At 42.1% G+C, this 17,108-nt stretch overlaps 2 protein-coding genes across 4 annotated transcripts in view; both read right to left on the reverse strand.

Moving 5' to 3' along the window:
- rhobtb3 (Rho related BTB domain containing 3) overlaps nt 1-10,649 on the reverse strand; it is a 29,473-nt gene extending 18,824 nt beyond the window's left edge. Inside the window, exons 1-7 of one of the 3 annotated variants that reach the window (XM_044122827.1) lie at nt 10,077-10,649; nt 9,558-9,789; nt 7,545-7,737; nt 3,655-3,812; nt 3,390-3,498; nt 473-668; nt 181-347 (exon numbers count right to left, since the gene is read on the reverse strand). In XM_044122827.1, coding sequence (XP_043978762.1) covers nt 181-347; nt 473-668; nt 3,390-3,498; nt 3,655-3,812; nt 7,545-7,737; nt 9,558-9,789; nt 10,077-10,078 — 1,057 coding nt within the window. In that variant the 5' untranslated portion in view covers nt 10,079-10,649. Of the gene's footprint in view, nt 1-180; nt 378-472; nt 669-3,389; nt 3,499-3,654; nt 3,813-7,544; nt 7,738-9,557; nt 9,790-10,076 lie in introns of all 3 variants that reach the window. The other 2 variants (XM_044122826.1, XM_044122825.1) reach the window with 2 other exon arrangements.
- A 381-nt stretch (nt 10,650-11,030) lies between these two features.
- On the reverse strand, nt 11,031-16,473 carry rfesd (Rieske (Fe-S) domain containing). Its single transcript, XM_044122828.1, has 4 exons — nt 16,342-16,473; nt 14,773-14,942; nt 13,883-13,917; nt 11,031-13,632 (listed from the first exon to the last, which is right to left on the reverse strand). The coding sequence occupies exons 2-4, from the start codon at nt 14,924-14,926 to the stop codon at nt 13,315-13,317; spliced, it is 507 nt and encodes a 168-aa protein (XP_043978763.1). The 5' UTR covers nt 14,927-14,942; nt 16,342-16,473; the 3' UTR covers nt 11,031-13,314.
- Between the last annotated feature and the right edge of the window lie 635 nt (nt 16,474-17,108).

Consider the following 17,108-nt stretch of genomic DNA (forward strand, 5'->3'; position numbering starts at 1 on the left):
CTATATATATATATATATATATATATATATATATATATATATATATATATATATATATATATATATATATATATACTTATTTATATATGTGTGTGTGTGTTTCAATGGGGTCATAGCAGACCCCCATTTCCCAAACAGAGCCAAAGATGAAGACCTTCGGACAAGTGTGGGTGGGTTTACCTCTGTAAATAAACATGAGCGTTTCCCACAGGCACATGCACAGCAGGGGGTCCTTCACCACCAGCCGAGTCAGTCGTCCTGTCATGTGTCCATCCGACCGGGGCAAGTCGTCAATAATGCTGCCGTCCCAGGTGGAGAGCAGCGAATGGGGGCCTCCATCTCGCTCCCTGCAGACACACCGTGACTGTGGACGTTCCCTGTCCAACGAGAGTCAGACAAGACACTACAGACAGGAAGTGCAGCTACACTAGAGCTCTGTAAGCTACCGCAAGTGTGCAAACATGTCTTCTACCTGGCTTTGGGCCCCAGAAGCAGCTGTCGGAAGTACGGGCTGACGGCGCACAGCACGGCAGCGTGGGCCCACCCCAGTTCTTTCCCAGAATCCCCGGAGTAGAAGGCCACGTCGGCAAACTGCACGCCGCGCTCCAAAAGCCACTGCATGTCCTGGGAGAAGCTGGACTCCTCCACTCGGATAGGAGGAAGACGAGCTGAAAGGACAGAGGAGGAGGTGTCGAAAACTGTGAGATAATAAACAATTCAGACTTCCGTCAACCACAAAAAGTGTGCAGCAGGGATGATGCAGAACAGCCTTGTCTACCTCCACTATTGATTCCTGCTTCTTTCGGCACAAACCTTTGGCCTGAGGGAGACGGGGTGTGTGTGGACAAATAGCTTTCGACACCAACAGAATATAGAAGTGTGAGGTGGGAGGCCAAAGTCATGCTCAAATGAGGAAAGAAAGGTGTTGTTTTTTTCCCCTCTTATTGACAGCGTTAAGAAGATCCCGACTCGGACTACCGAACTGGATTCTGGCCAACTACAATATGTACCACCTTTAGGAATGGACACAAAACAAACAGTGTCTTGCACTAGCATTCATACCCATAAAAAAACCTTCTTGTATTTTGTTAGGTTATAAGCATATTTTTTTATTTAGTGTGATAAATCAGTAAAAAATATCAATAACATTGTTTCCAAATGTTTTTACATCTTAAAATCTGATGTTTGGTGTGAATTTTGTATCCAGACCCGTTTACTCCAATGCAACTGAAATGAAAAATGCATGCTCTTCATGAGACTGTCATAGAAAAACACAGTGTCTTCAGTCAGAGCCGTCTTCAAATTCCCAGTAACACAGACTGCTACAGAGGATCCTTGAATAACATGTTAATACAGCGCGACAAAACACAAAAAGATTAATGTTACACCAGCACAGAGAACAATTGTAATCTGGCATTAATAAAACTGCAAATCAGAATACACTGACAAAAAAAGAACAAAACGACCAAAGAAAAGGTGGGGGGGGGAATAAGGATGGCCTGCTGTAAATAACGGATAATAACGCAGTGCTTTCAAATGTTATATCATAAAGTCAGATTAATAAAAAGATGAGAAAATAGGAGGCGGTAGACCGAAAGAAGTATGGATGCCTCACAAATCACTGTCCCATTACGATCCTATTCATGCTGCACACTCACTAATTTGTACAGAGTGTCCCCTTGTTTTATTACTGCTGTGATTTAGCCATGGAAACTGTGGTGTTTCTGAATCAGCTCTTGTCATATTTAATGTAAGCTGGGCCATAAGTTGAGCTAAGTGGAGTCAGACAGCGACCAATAAATCCAGCAGCATTCGCTGCCGTTCCTGGCAGGACGTCCAGCTCTCCGTTACCGTGTCCGATTCAAACAGACGACACAGAAAAGAGCGGCCGGATCAATGTTTACCTCGAGTTTTACAGCGTGGTTTATGCCGAAGAGCTTCGGGTGTCTTCATCTTGCAGAAGCACGGAGAAAAAAAGCTCAAAAAGAAAACAATGCACAGCTGACATCGTCACGTCGGCGGTCCACGTCAGTCAAAAAGCTCAATCATTTTAGTTTTATCACTGAAAAAAAATATCATATTGTAGCAACATCCATATTGTTAAAAAAAAAAAAAAAACTGTTTGAAAAAACCAGTTTCAGATTCAATCACACATCTTTCATCCGGCTGCAACAACACAGATTCAAACAGAGGAGAAAAATGAACATTAAGATAAGAGCCAAGTGGAGGAAACGCGACTGTCATGCTCCGGAACCTGGATTAGTACTTTGAAGATTTGCCACTGAAGTAATCAAACTCGCTGTCTGAAAGCTGTTCACTGCATATTAATGAGAGTAAATCTGAGAGTTTTAGCCTCTTTTGATCAGCACAGTCATTTATCCCCTATAATTTGGAGTTTTATTGGATTGGAGGCAGTTTGATTAAGACTGCAATAGATTTGCAAGTGAGAAAATATTGCTGCCAGAGCAGTAAATTAACAGACAGACGGACGGACAGATGGTTTTTCTTAAATCCAATTTCTGGATTTTCAAACTCAATCAATACATGTTGTCATTTCTTAACAAAAACAATTAAGTACCTGGAACTATAACGAGCGATGGAGCAATAAATAAGTTTTCAATTGATCAGGTCAGATAAGAGATTAGCAGGTTGGATACTAAAACAATTTGGTTTTGCTCTAGTTATTAAACGCATTAAAACTAAGAATTCCCTCCATTTTTGGTCCATTAACACATCAGCCCACAACACATACATTTGTTCATAAGAAAAACTAAAAACAAATACATCTATGAAGAAAAAGGAAATTAACATCAACCAGGAAAAGTAGGATTGGTGCATCTCTCAACAAACGAATTAAAACCCTTTTGCAGCGAAGAAAAGACCAAACTATGATAGCGAGAATTATTTGTTGCATTTCATGTTTTCAAATTTGATATATAAATGTAGAGCTGTAAGAAAAACCATACAGACTTTTTTAAACACTTGAATTAAAACCTGTCATTTTAATTAAAGATGTGTCAAACATACATACAGTACTCGTCTCTCATTCGACTCGTCGAATGAGAGACTGTTAACTCCGGGTACTCAACTCAGTTGTTATGAAATTGATTCAAAAGTCTCTGCAAAGGAAAGCGGTCCACCTAGCTCTTTTGTCTCTTTCCCTTTTTCCCAGTTTGACCAGAGGAATATTGATCCACATAAAACCTTTGTGCTCAGCTCTTTTCACGGCTACGTTAGATCCCGAAGAAACAATCCAGTCAGTCCACTGAATGTTCACTAAACCCGGCAATAAGAGACTGAAGACAAAAGGGGGGGACAGCAATGCACAACCACAAGCTAGTTAGAACATGGAGAGCCTCCTTCATTAAGTGATGTAGTATTTGTCTGACCTGGTTGCTCTAAGTGAGGAGGACGCAGCTCGTTCACTTTGTTCCCTCGTCTCTTGTCTGGCCTCTCTTTGGCTTTGTGTTTCAGGCACTGAATCATGAAGTACTCCAGCTGCACGAAACAGACAGAAATAACACTGTTAAGCCATCGATCCTTAACCTTAAAAATGCCTCTTTGCACAAAGAAGTGGATATAAGCGTTAAATATGAACATTTAAAAGCCGTGGCAATTGGTGAATGGTTCTAAAGGTCCCGCATCGCCGCTTACCACGCTGCCAAAGTAGCGGCCGACGAAGACGTGGTTGAGAGAGGGCAGCTCCAAATAAGTGGCGCCCAGGTCCCGGGAGAGCTGCAGACCTTCGCTGTGAGGCACACAGCTGCTCCAGTCAGACGCACACAGCGGACACGTACACGGAGGTCCTTCATCTCAATGCAGAGGAGAAGACGCATGTCATTAATATCACATTACGCTTTCCAAGCCATGCAGGAGAGCGTGTTTAAGAACCTGAAGTACTCAAACTGTACAAGGACTTGCAGTTCGCATGCACAGGTATCGACTTTTTCGCATACAGCTGCAAACTTTAGTGCATTTTCTGGTATTTGGGTGACAAAGGGAGACAAAGGGCAGCGTAATTGTCAAGGGGAAGGAAAATAATACAAGGTTTTGTAAGTTTTGATAATGTAGTGTTCATTTGTTCAAACCCCCTTTAGTCAAGACTCTGAAAGTATTTTTTGGTATGTTTCCCCCAGCTTTCTTCTTCGCTCAGCGAGACTGCGCAAAGAGCATCTCTGAATATCAGTGTTTTTGATAAAATGATCAATTAGATTTAGTTCTGAACTTTTACTAGGCAATAAAGCACATGAATTTAATTTGATCTAAATCAGTAATGTCCAAAGCCAGTCTACAGTGGTGGATATCCTGCATGTCTTGCTTATTTCCCTGGTTCAACACGCCACGTGACATGAGGGTTCATCGGCAGAACCTCTGCAGAACTTTGACAGGATGAGGAGGTCGTCACAGCGTTTGAATCGGCCGTGTTGGAGCAGAGACGCATCTCAAACAGGCCGATTGGTCAGCTTAATGGTGGTGAGTCGAGTATGAAAAATAATAATCAATTAACTTATTAATCAATTAATTATTAACTGGAGTACGCAGATTTAAATATGTTCTACCAAAACTTTTCAAATGACTCAGTTTTAGCTTCACCCGACTGCAATTCTGTATTAAATTAAATCTTCTATTAAGGACCTTGTCCAATTATTAATCAGTTAATCCAAAAGTAATCAACAGATTAGCCCTGCAGTGTTTTGATGTTAAGTCAAACAGAAAGAGTTGAGAAATTCCTTTGATACGTTGCTGCGTTCTAGGCAATAAAGTGTTTATTTTCTTATCTAAAAAAGGAATTGGACTATTTGTTTTCATTTTTTGATGTATTTGTTATGTATGTAAAACACAAAAAGCCTGCAGAATGAGCCATTTTTTTAATGAAATTTCTTATAAATCGATTAATTATCAGAACAATCGACAGATTAACCGATATCTAAAATATTTGGTAGCCACAGCCCTGAACACATGCCACACTTTTCAGATTTGTGTTTGTAAAACATTGTGAAAGCCACCAAACATTTTCATTCAGCATCTTTCTGCTTTTTGTTGCTTCATCATAAAAAAAATCCTTGTGAAACACACTGAAGTTTGCGCTTCTAACGTGGAAAAAAACATGAAAAAGTTTAAGGCACTTCAATAGTTCAACAAAGCGCTGTACTGGCAGTAGTCAATTTATATATAGTTTGATATTTTCCACTGCCTGCAACAATAAACAATGAAAAAATATCAGGAGAAAAAAAGTCCCCTACAATGCACAGGTCTAAAAAAAAAAAGGAAAAATCAGAAAGAACTCCATCACAACAGAGAGTTAAGACTTCATGTAAACAAACTGGTTGTTCAGGTTGCTTGATATGGAACATCAAAAAGATCAAATCAGCAGAAGCTTTGTGAACAATGAGCACCTTTGCACTGTGGCGTCCCTAGATGGAAACCGCTTAGACAGAACAAGACAGAAAATGGGATGGAGTGTCCTGAAGAAGAAAACGACAGAAGCGCACTGCACTAAAGGAGGAGAGAGCAAGACCGAATGAGCTGGACATACAAGCCAGGGGGCGGAGCTTTTGATAAATCATACTCCTAATAACCTAAAGGCATGACACAGAGATGGAGCTGGGTCGAGTGTGTGTGTGTGCGTGTGTGTGTGTGTGTGTGTCCACGAGTGAGCGGCAAGCGAGGTATGAGTGAATCTCTGACTTGAAATGACTTGGCATATCAGTGTTACGAGTGGATGTGTGTGTGTGTGTGTGTGGGTGGGTGTGTGTGTGTGTGTGTGTGCGTGGGTGTGTGCGTTTGTGTGTGTGTGTGTGCGCGGTAGAATGGAGGTTGGCAGGGGATAAATCTATATGTGGTTCTCTGTTCATTACCGCCTAATAGATGCCTTAATGTAGGTGCAGCAGCTCTCTTTTGCCACAGCTGCACCTTAGGTGGTCTAGAGTCGAGCGGGTGGGGGGGGGGAAACGCTCCAAGCTCAGCCTGTCATTCTCTGCAGTCTTGAGGGGATAGGGTGGAAACTCACAGCAGCCACAAACAAAAAACACCAAGGCTCCGGTTCAAAGCTGCCTCCTCTCCTCTGCCTCTTTCTCCAGCAGCTCTCTGACAGTAGCAGTTCTCTTGTCTCAAAGCAGACGAGCTAAAAATACAACCTGCTGTGTTTGATGCGCTTGTTTATGGGATCCGGATTCAACAAGGGGTCGGTGTGTCTGCCGGAAAAACCACACGCAGGTCCGCTAGCGTGGCTGGAGTTCACTTAACGTTAATGCTTAATGCATCGAACGGCATCCGGTCAGGCTGCACCCAAAGGCTGTAATCTCCTTACTGAGAGGAACACTTGGCTGCTGTTGCACTTTTGAGCTGTGAATATGTATTCTTGCCTTGCTTGCAAAACCTCAACAAAAAAAAAAAAGAAAGAAAAGAGAAACTACAAACTGGATGTTTTGCTTTGGAGACTTTCCTTCAGGGAGACATGTGAGCCAACTGCCTGAAGGCAGCGGAGAGCAGGCTTAATCATGAGCATCCTCCTCGTTGCGGGGAGGACACGCTAAAGGACACGAGACTCAGACGGCGAGTGCATTCACCCGTCCAGAAAAGCCTGATATTGTCCTGAAAACAAAATCAAGCAATGAAGCAGAAGCAAGCTGACCCCAAAGTACTGCAACGCCTTGTGAAAGTATTCATGTTACATCAAATGTTTCCCGTTCTGATGCTCTAAACACTCCAAACTTAAATGTATTGTTTTGGAGTTTTGTCTTGTCACAAATTCTCCGTTGCATTTTGATTGTGACTTTGACTGGGCCATTTTAACATGAACATGTTATCCATTAACGAGTTAATCTAAAGTTGATTGAGCTCATCAATCGACTAACAACTAGTTGATAAGTGGCCAGTTTTCTCTTGTATCAGAGGGTCGGCCATCTTTACATAACATAAAGGGCTACATTTTTCATAATATGCAGAATTTAAAAAAAAATTTAACAAAGAAGCAAACCAATATATTTCAACAATTTTTTTGAGTCAGCTGCATTGAGGTGAGAACTTCAGGAACTTGTCAAGTATATATATCAAAAGACTGGACTCTGTTTGGACCATTTCCATTTCCTGTTCTGGTATGTCCCCGCCATCTTTGTTTCTGTATCAACTGACTCCGCTTAAGGATGACCAGCAGCATCCTCTTCTGGCTGGAGGTCAAACTGCCACACTGAAAGCAGGTCTGAGCTGAAGTAATTAGTCAATTGATTGGAACTAATTTTAATCTAATAAACCATTAAATGACAATTATTCGTATGTCGAGTAATTACCTCTAATATAAACCATTCAATTGTTGTTCTTGCAACATGTTAGGGTAGTTTTCTTAAAGGTGAACCTCCACCCAAGTCTCAAGTGTTTATTAAGACCCTGTGCAGCAATACCAAATCACTGAGAGAGTATGGGACTTTGTGTTTGGGTCCTTTCAAATTCCTCTGCACCAGTGATGCATACAACGATGGCGACAAATCTAAACTTGATCCTATCCGGACAAAAACGCACAGAACAAGGGCAACGCGCATGCTCACCATTCAGCCGTGCTCCGACAGCAACAAGGATGACCGGCACACCCCAGTGCCTCAGGAGAGGGCGGAGCCTCGGGGCGTAGCCATTCCTGACCTGCTGGAAGGCGAGCTTGTCCGTGACGGCGTATTTAATGACGAGGATGTCAGCCTGCTCGAGAACTTTCCGCACACTGGCCCAGTCGCTGTCCAACAGGTCCTGGACAGTCAGAGAAATGGACAACAAGGACAAGAAGGGGGTTAAAAGCTGACACATTAAAAGCAGCAGAGTCATCTGTGTGTACTCAACAGGAAATATAAATCTCCCCTCAGATAGCACCAACCTTTCCCCTCTAAAGTCTAAATGCCTCTGTGTGGTTAGCTCCTGGGACTTTACCCCCAAGGACCCGCATAAATCTAGCAGCTCTAAACCAACCTGATTCCACTTATTAAACACTAGAAAACACACACACACACACGCACACACACACACACACACACACACAGAGAAAAAGCTGTAGCCCATTCGAATAGAATTTGGACAAAAAGACGCAGAAAATTAAACCGACACAATTACTCCTGATTTGGACTGACAGAATTACAATAGGATGTGTGCCGAGTCGCTACAAAACCACAACAACAGACCTTTCACTTCAAATTCATGTGCTGCGTAGAACAAAAAGGTCTTTCATCTGGGTTTTCTTGAGCATTGCATGTTAAAATAGCGTCCTCCAAGAATAGGGATGTTTTATAAAGCCTGCAATCAGTGTTAGGGAGGTCTGGGAATATGAAAAAAATGTGCTGCGCGTCTTCTGAGAAGCCTAAGAAGATGGAATAGCAGGCAAAACAGCATGTCAGCGAAGAGACACACCCACTCTGTCATAAAGACAATGTTCTGAATGAAAATGTGCACCGCTATTTTACGGCATGTCTGGCATCGTTAAACGTCCCGTCTCTAATCAGTCATGATCTAGGCACATACAGAAGCTACAATAATGACTCAGATGGGTCTGTTGCCGTGCAAAAGTCAACACACTTGTTGACTTTTTCATGTGAAGAAGCAGAAGAAAGGTTTTAAAAACTTTTTAGTCATATAGGATTTCATATTTAGCTCCCCCTTTGCAGAACCACGTCTCACTTTAGCTGCCCTGCAAGTCTTTTAAGGTATGTCATTGCCAGCTTTCCACATCTAGACAGTAAAATGTTTTCTTATTCTTCTTTGCAATATCTAAAGCTTAATCACAACTGACGGAGAAAGTCAGTGGAAAATCAACTTTCAAGTCCTTTTTTTTAAAGGTTTTATTGGCTCTAGCGGCCTTTATTTGATAGTTAATTGACAGGAAAGCAGGTAAAGAGAGAAGGGGAAGACATGCGGCTAAGGTCACCAGGCAGGGAATCGAATCTGTGACGGCCGTGTCAAGGACTAAGGCCTCCATATGTGGGTAGTGGTTAACCCCTGCACAACCACAGCACACCCATCAACTTTCAAGTTTAACAGGACTTTGACTGGACCAACCAATGTCTCAAGTCTTTCGTTGCCTCTAGTGGGTTATCTTCCAGTATTGCCCCATACTTAGCTCTAGACATCTTCCTATCCCGTAAACTAATTTACCTGAAACTGCTAAAGGAAACCACTCCCAACCCATTGGTGAAACATGAAGCTGCCATGTTTCACCTTGGGGGTGGCGTGTGCAGAATCAGACTGATGAGCAGTTTTTGTTTTATGCAAAACAAGTTTTATTTTGGTATTTTGTGTCAGAGAATCTCTATAGATAGGCTTTATGTTTTCTGTGTACTCTCCAAGGTTGGTGGAGCTCCACCAGAAGTACAAAGGGTCTATTGGCTCTTGTGTAGGTGGAAGGCAATGTCTTGGTAGGCTTGGATTTGAGTTGTACTCTTTCCATTTCGCTGCATTGGATTGTACAAAGCTCTGTGGCATGCTCAAAGCTTTGTACATTGTCCAAACTATAAGCAATTTAACGAATAAATAATATAACAAGGAACTGATCGCTCTATCTCTCAGCGTGGTTGTTTTCTTACCCAACTGGGGCAATCCCGAACCACCACTGTGACATCTCCAAACACCCGTGAGGTGTACTCCATGAAGGCCGGGTTGTGCAGGCTGCCCTCCAGGTCGCAGGGTCCGACCAGCGCTCCGTGACCCAGGTAGCTCCACAGCAAGCCTCCCTGCAGCTGGCCCTGGCCCATGAGCTCCTCTCCGGGCCCGACTCCTCCGGGACACTCGCTGCCCAAAGCAACGATGTGGATGGACCTGCCAGGAAGATAGCTCCTGGGTAAGACTAAGTGGGAGCTTATTATTCATGTGTGTCACGGAGACAGCGCATCACCTGTTATGTCACTGAAAATGACAGAGATGAAGCTCACCAAGGCCTCTCCTACACCTGAGAGGGCATGTGGTTCAGCGAATCAAAGAGTCGGACAACTGTTTTCAGTGCTCACCGTGCAGTGATGAATGGATTTAGAATAAATAAGGCATGCAAACATTGACCATCATTTCTCTGTGTGTGCCAATGAGTTGCAGCGTGCAGATGAACTTACATTGTGGACACCGCGGATGTGTTCCGATGCTCTCCGCTATATGGTCACGGTGCGTTTCCACGCCAGTCTGCAGTCAGGCTCGCTTTTCCGCAATGAGCCGCCGATAATCCCTCTCTCATCGGTGGCTGGCCCCCCGGGAGCCCGGGCTGCTGCACGGGGGTTTAGCGTTTACTCGCATTCCCCCCACTGCCCCCGTCTCTTTAGTCATTCATAAAAGCGGAGCTCGGCACCGTCCCGAACCCACCGAGCGAGCGACCGCAGAGGCGCACCGGACAGCCCCCAGCCGGTGGAGCAGCGAAGTGGGTGAGAGCAGCAGCGCCCATGGGCGGCCAGACAAACAAGTTGCCGAGCAGATTTACGGCAGTGAGAGGGGCAGCTCCGCAGCGTAGCGTCCAGACACGTGAAGAATCCCCTCGGCGGCTAAAGCAAAAAGTCACAGACAGATCTTCAGAGCGACAGAGAGAGGGACGGAGAAGGAGAGGAGCAGCAGAGGGAACCGTGAGTGTTGGCGCCTGACTCAGCAGCGCGCACGCGGACACATACGCTAAAGCGCGCGCCAATTCACACAAACACAGAGAGGCTGCCGACGTCCAGGACTCAGGGCTGGTTTGCAGTAGTTTGTTCCATATGTTCTCATTTTCTTTTCTTAATGAAGGCGAGCTTTGTTTTCAGTGGACCAGTTGCTGCTCTCCTGCTTGTCCCCGTCTTCGCAGAGAATTAAACTTACTGACGTAGACACTGAAATGTCCAACTCTCACTAAAATTCTAGAGCTGGTCCTGATGAATAAAGAAAAACTTTGATTTGCAATCCGGCAACGTCTTTAGCCCCCTATTAAACACGCAGGCGGCAATGTTTTCAAGTTTTATTGTATTGGGAAAATGTCAACAAATCTAAGATTTCAAGCCAGTGTTCAACTGAAAAAGAAATTCATATTAATCTGAACACACTGATACACCTGATTAAATCCCCACATTCAGTTTCCCAGAAACCAATTAAAATAGGAATTTTAATTGGTCAGAAAAGCACATTTATTGAATAGTATGTCCTTGTACAGATGAAGTCTTCCAGATTATTCTTCCTACAAGAAGTTTTGGAATAGTAAGGTAATGGAAAAGGAGAACCTGTTTTGAAAAATTGCATTAACAGTTTAATAAAAAAAAATAAGTACTTGATTAACATTTTCTTATTGATCAATGGAAAAAGCTTCTGTATACACTATAACACCGACCAGCTTCCTACTTGTCTCCACTGGTATTTTGATGACTTGTCTTTGCTGATGAATTTCACATCTTCCATGCCAGAAGGCCTCTTTGTCATTACCCTAATCTTCAACTACTTTCACAGATTCTCCATCAGATTCAAGTTACATTTCTAGTTTGGCCATTTTTAAAAAAAAATAGAATTTCCTCTTAGGTTAAATAATCTGGTAAAATTAAAAGGCTACTTTAATCTGCCAGGGATATGTATAATATTTGGCTTAATGGTTAGCGCTTAGCTTTTCTGTTTTGTTTTTTTTGGAAAGCTGGCATTTTTTTGTGTGTTTGTTGTGGAATATTTGTGGAGCTGTGGCCAGCACTTTTACTTTGCAGCAAGAAGGTCCTGGGATTGATTTGTCCTCTTCTTGGTGCACCTGTAGTTTTAATCTATGAATTGCATTTGGAGTGTTGATGCATATGGACCTGAAAATGTTGCAGGAAACCTTTTAATCAACAACTACGGTCTGAAAATAAATAACCGCCTGTACTGTCTAATTTATTTTTTTCTTTTTACTCGTCAATCAATCTGCTTGGTTTTTTTTTTTTTAGAAGCACAACTGCAATATACCCGACGGTGTTCAAGGCTGTTTTGTTGTGGGGGTCTATAACAGGCGATAAATTAGATTTGACCATCTCTGTTGGATAAACTCAAGGTCTTCTACTGCTGTTTTGTAGAGGCAGACAAGCCTGAGGACATATACATTTTTAATCAGAGCATCTTGTTTCATTCACAGCCGTGTAATGTGATCAAGCGTTAGATTTTAAATTCCCTGCAAACCATGCCGCTCCCAGGCCGCTGCTGTCCCCCCACCTTAGCGGTTTTCTCACACACTCGGCTCTTTATCTTGACAAACAACTCTCAGCTGACCCATTAGAAATGACCTTCAGCAGATAGTAGCTCCAGGATAGTGTCAGTTTGACAGCATAGTAATATGTTAATATTTAATCCATCGCAACTTTGCAGCCCCATCTCGTATTTGAAGTGTCAATAGAATAGAAAAAGCCTGTGGAAGTTGTCTGTGAGATAGTAACAGAGATCGTGTTTGACTCTTACCATTGTCTTCAAAGCCACGTTGTTCTGCATTGTGTGTACAGTAAGCTGTTAAGTAATGCATTTTCTTTTAACAAAAAAATAAACAAAGAAAAACACTACACTCCTCTACTGTTAATTACTGTCACGAAGGTTGAAAGGATATTTTCCGTTGTCCAGGACACAATACAGTCTCTTTGCAAAAATATTCAATATTGCCCCATTCTGAAAAATGAAAACCGTAAACATCAATGTATTTCGTGGGGATTTTTATGTGATAAAACAGCACGAGCTTGACTTTTATTGTGAAGACGAACAATGACCTATAATATTCAAAATGTCTTACAAATAAAAATCTGAAAAGTGTGCCTTGACCCTTTACTTTGTGCCAAAATGGAAAGAAAAATGCACAACTGCTCTGCAACCCAACTAAGACTGTGCTTTCCAACTAAACTTCTCTCACAGTTGTCTGAGAAAATATTAGTGTTGCAAACACTGTGGCCAATAGCAAAAATATCCTGTAAAATATGTTGCTACTTTGTGGTTTTATAGTGAAAAAAACGGAAGAAAAAAACTATTCAAGGAGTATGAGTATAAGGCAATTAATTTCACAAAATGTTTGTCTTGTGTCACCTACTACTTTAATAATTAAAAACTAGCCACTTTTGTTGCCTGATATTTTTATTATTTTTATGCAAATGATTCTCCACTTCAGGACTGTATTGATCGCTATAAAGCTTTTTATCACATCGATCCGGCTGCATAATTCATGAGGGAGAGATGGAGGCGAAGAGAGTATGGAAACATGCGGCTACCGAGTGCGACTGAAAAGATTAATTTATTAAATATATAACTTTTAAACTTCTACACTGCAGCAGGTCATATCTTGGCTTGTATCAATGAACGTCCTTGCAGAAGTCACGGTTCATTCTGAGATCAGCGGAAGAAACTTCACTCATCATCATCCTCATCATCTTTCATCACAGGCATGTCCCCCTCAGATTCCTCGGCCCTGGCTCTTTCCACCTTGCCCTTTTCTCCCTGGTAGTAGTCCGAATCCACCCAGTTTGGGGTCATGACGAGCTTGACGAAGATTTCCCCGTTTTCCTCCGTGACAGTGTGGACCCTCTGCTTCAACCCCTTGGAGTACCATCTGAACACCGGTGGCTTCTCCTGGGGGTTCCTGCCCCTGTACAAGCCCTCCCCCTCAGCCAGAGTGATCTTGTACTTGTGCTTTGGACAAATTATGCACAGCTTGCCGTTGATGTCCTGTGTGTAAAGCGTGTTTGTTTGGAAACAAAGCAGGTGGGTAATATGTTAATGCAATGCAAATTTGACATGGTAATTACAGGAATTCTCCGTGTCTCGGCCCAGCAGGAGCTGGTAGGTGATTAAGGTACAGATGGATTAACATGTGGGAGCAAGTGCAGGGTGAAAATAAAGACTTAAAGTTCAGTGCTCCCACCTGACCTGAACGATATTATAGGCTAATCTGACACAAAGTCAAATGGAAACTCACCTCTATGTCTCCGTTCTCCAATGTTCCTCCAGCATCTGCATGAAGAACACAAGTTTTCCTTTTTTTTATAAAAACAACAAAAAACTGCAGACAAACAAGATGGCTGTATCCGTCTACATGCATTGAGAACTGATGGCCCACACACAGAAGAATGCAGACTTTTATACACTGTTCTGCAAAAAGGAATCTTGTAATGCAACATCAACCCAGTTTCCTGAAAATTCACTTGTTATTTAATGTAAATTATTGAGACTGAAGCGACTTGAAAATGTGTTTTAACACATTGTAAACATCAAATCTTAAAGACCTTGTAGGGTCAGTGGTGGCCCTGGGACATGTTCATAAGGGTGACCACACCAGGCCAGTAAAATAAAAATCAGTTGGGAACAGCAAAAAAAATTCTAAAAAAGTAAATATAATTATTATTATTTTTATTTATTTATATATTAATATATGTTATATTTATTTATTTACTTATTTATTTATCAGGTTTTATCCCTGTTTTGAAGAAGATGACTCTGTATGCCTTCCTTTGACATGAACATGATTCTCTGTGGAGGCCAGTAAACTTGATCAGTTAAAGCAAATAAGAATCCAACTGTCCGGAAAATTTATCATTATTAATGTTGTTGTGACTTATCGATAGTAATAATAATAATAATAATAATAATAATAATAATGATGATTACTGTTGTGGCACTCTGGGCTCCCTATGACAATCTTCTATCACAGGACGGAACAGATCGGACTCAGAACAGATTGTTCTGCTCATTAAAGTCTAATGCCTGGTAATGAAAATCTCTGATATCCAATAAACTTATCTGGGACATAACGTTGAAATTGGAGGGGTGGGGGTTGTTTTGAATTGCCACCAGAAAACTCCTACTCACGGTAACAGTAGCAGTCCATAGCATAGAAGACTCCCTGATGGTAGATAATCAGAACGTCTCGACCCTCCAAAGTCCGGAAAGAGCGCTTTGCTTTAATCAGCTCATCCTTCTTGCCGACGAAGTGAAGTCCTCCAGACTGCTCTTTCTCCTCCATCGCTCTCTGTGCGAGTCTGTTTCAAGATGCAGCAAAGTTTCTCTGATGTGTGTTAGTTTGAGAACTTTCACTACATCCTGAGCTACTTGTGGAAAAAGTTTGTTTATTGTTTGTTTTTATATATATGTATATAAATTGTCAGCGGGATTATTGTGTTGGCACCTCACATCTCAGTTGTCAGCTTAGATTAAGTCCACAACTCCTCCAGAACATTTAAGTGAGAACATCCTTGGCACCGATCAACTCTTCTCCCTGCACTTTGAAGCCTTTAATCCCTAATATCTGCCTCGTCATCGCTTACTAAACATCCACTAGACGTCTTTGTCAGAAATAGCAAGAGAAAGCTTGTAAAAAAACAATAATAATAAAAGAGCAGGTCCTGTTGCGAAACTGCAATAAATAAACGACCTGCATAAATATGGGATCTATGAAACGGCGAATCCAACTAGATTTTGCCAATATCACTGCCTCCAGAGAGCACAGTGCTGCGTCATGAACATGTGGAACCCCCAAAGAGGCAGCATGTACCAGAAATGTTAGATAAAAATCTGCTCCATGTACAGAAAAGTGGAATAATGAGCTCTGCTGTATCACAGGCTGACAAAAGCTCTTTATTAGAATCAAAAGCAACGTCTCCTATAGTCCCTGGCCAAAATAAAGAAGAGGACGAATGTACACAAAAAAAGAGAAAGAAACTGTAATACAATAATAATAATACAGAATAACACTGAAATGTATGAAACGGTCCAATGATGAACATAGGTTTTGCTTTACATTTGGATAGCAAGGTCATCCCAAAGTCTGCTGGCGGAAGGAATAGACCCAGAACCCAAATTACTTGAAGTCCAGCATGAACTTTCCAGAGTTAGTGATGAGAGTTAGTGATGATTTAAGACAAACATGTCACCTTCTGCTGTGGTTGGGCCACCTAAAATCTGTAGAGAATCGACGATGTCTTCTCAAGTGAAAGATGAGGAATATCTGAGCCAACGAGGCTAAAGTCAAAGTTAAAAGTGACCCTAACTTACTCAACGAGCCAAAGCAGCACGCAGCGCAGATGAATTAACTCAGGCAAACGATGATCACACATTTGCACAGTGAACAGATGTGCTTTTCAGCAGGTCCACGTTTCTGTATTACAAGTATCATTTTAACTAAACAACTGTCAATTTTCACTATCCATAAGCCAAAGTCATCAAGGTTAACATAAACAAATACTCTAAATACGTCCGAGAACATACCAAAACCAACAGTGGCATACAAGTTCCCATTCTTGAAGTGACTTGCTAAGCTAAATTAACTTTTTACTGTCACTTTGGTTTATAGAGACGTAAACATGAAAAAAAAATCTACTGTTTTATTGTTTGTTGTTTTTTTAGTGACAAAAGACAGTTTAGCTCTCACTCTGACTTTACCTTGAAACCCAGCAGCTGTGACTCCTTCGTCAAAATGAAGGCCTGCTCTGCTGACAGCTCAGGGGTGAAGGGAGGGCTCATTTCTATTATCTTCTCGCACAGGCTGCCTTCAGTTGGTCCAGCCTCCTCTGGGTCTGTTCCTTATCTAACCAGCCTCCGACATGAAGCACACTCTATTAATTCTGATGACATCTGAGGGTCTTAGCCTTCTGCCTCTCCCACGCAGTCTGTTTGATCGTGCAGAAATGCTTCTTCTTCATTATTTAGCCCATTTGTTTTACATTTATTGCAGAGAATTGCCAGGTGCTTCACGAGATACTCGTGGACACCTTGAGTACAGACGCGAAATGGGATAAACGGAAGGTAAAATCGTGAAATGCTTGAAGCGCTCTTTCGAAACGGCGGGCTTTGAGAAGCGATTTGAATGAGGGCGATTGTTTGCGGTCTGTGATTGTTTGTGAAAGAGCGGTCCAGAAGGAGAGCTTAGCATCGCTTTGGCATCTCCCTCTCCACAGGTTCTGAATTTGTCTGAGGACAACCAACCAGCAGGATACCGAGAAGAAGCTCTGTAAGACAGGAGGTGATGGTGGAAAGCTGACATTTTTTTGTGTGTTTGTTGTGGAATACTTGTGGAGCTGTGGCTAGCACTTTTACTTTGCAGCAAGAAGGTCCTGGGATTGATGTGTCCAAGTGGAGACTGACAAAAAGACATAAGGTGGTTAATTTCCACCTAAAAAAAAACAACAAAATAAAAATCAGACATTAAA

The sequence above is a fragment of the Gambusia affinis genome, linkage group LG07 (genome assembly GCF_019740435.1).
Source record: "Gambusia affinis linkage group LG07, SWU_Gaff_1.0, whole genome shotgun sequence".
NCBI lineage: Eukaryota > Metazoa > Chordata > Actinopteri > Cyprinodontiformes > Poeciliidae > Gambusia > Gambusia affinis.

Coding starts and splice junctions, on each gene's coding strand:
- rfesd (XM_044122828.1), bottom strand. CDS start 14,926: ATGGAGGAGAAAGAGCAGTCTGGAGGACTTCACTTCGTCGGCAAGAAG. Junction 13,918..14,772: donor TATGGACTGCTACTGTTACC/GTGAGTAGGAGT, acceptor TTCTTCATGCAG/ATGCTGGAGGAACATTGGAG. Junction 13,633..13,882: donor TGGAGAACGGAGACATAGAG/GTGAGTTTCCAT, acceptor CTTTACACACAG/GACATCAACGGCAAGCTGTG.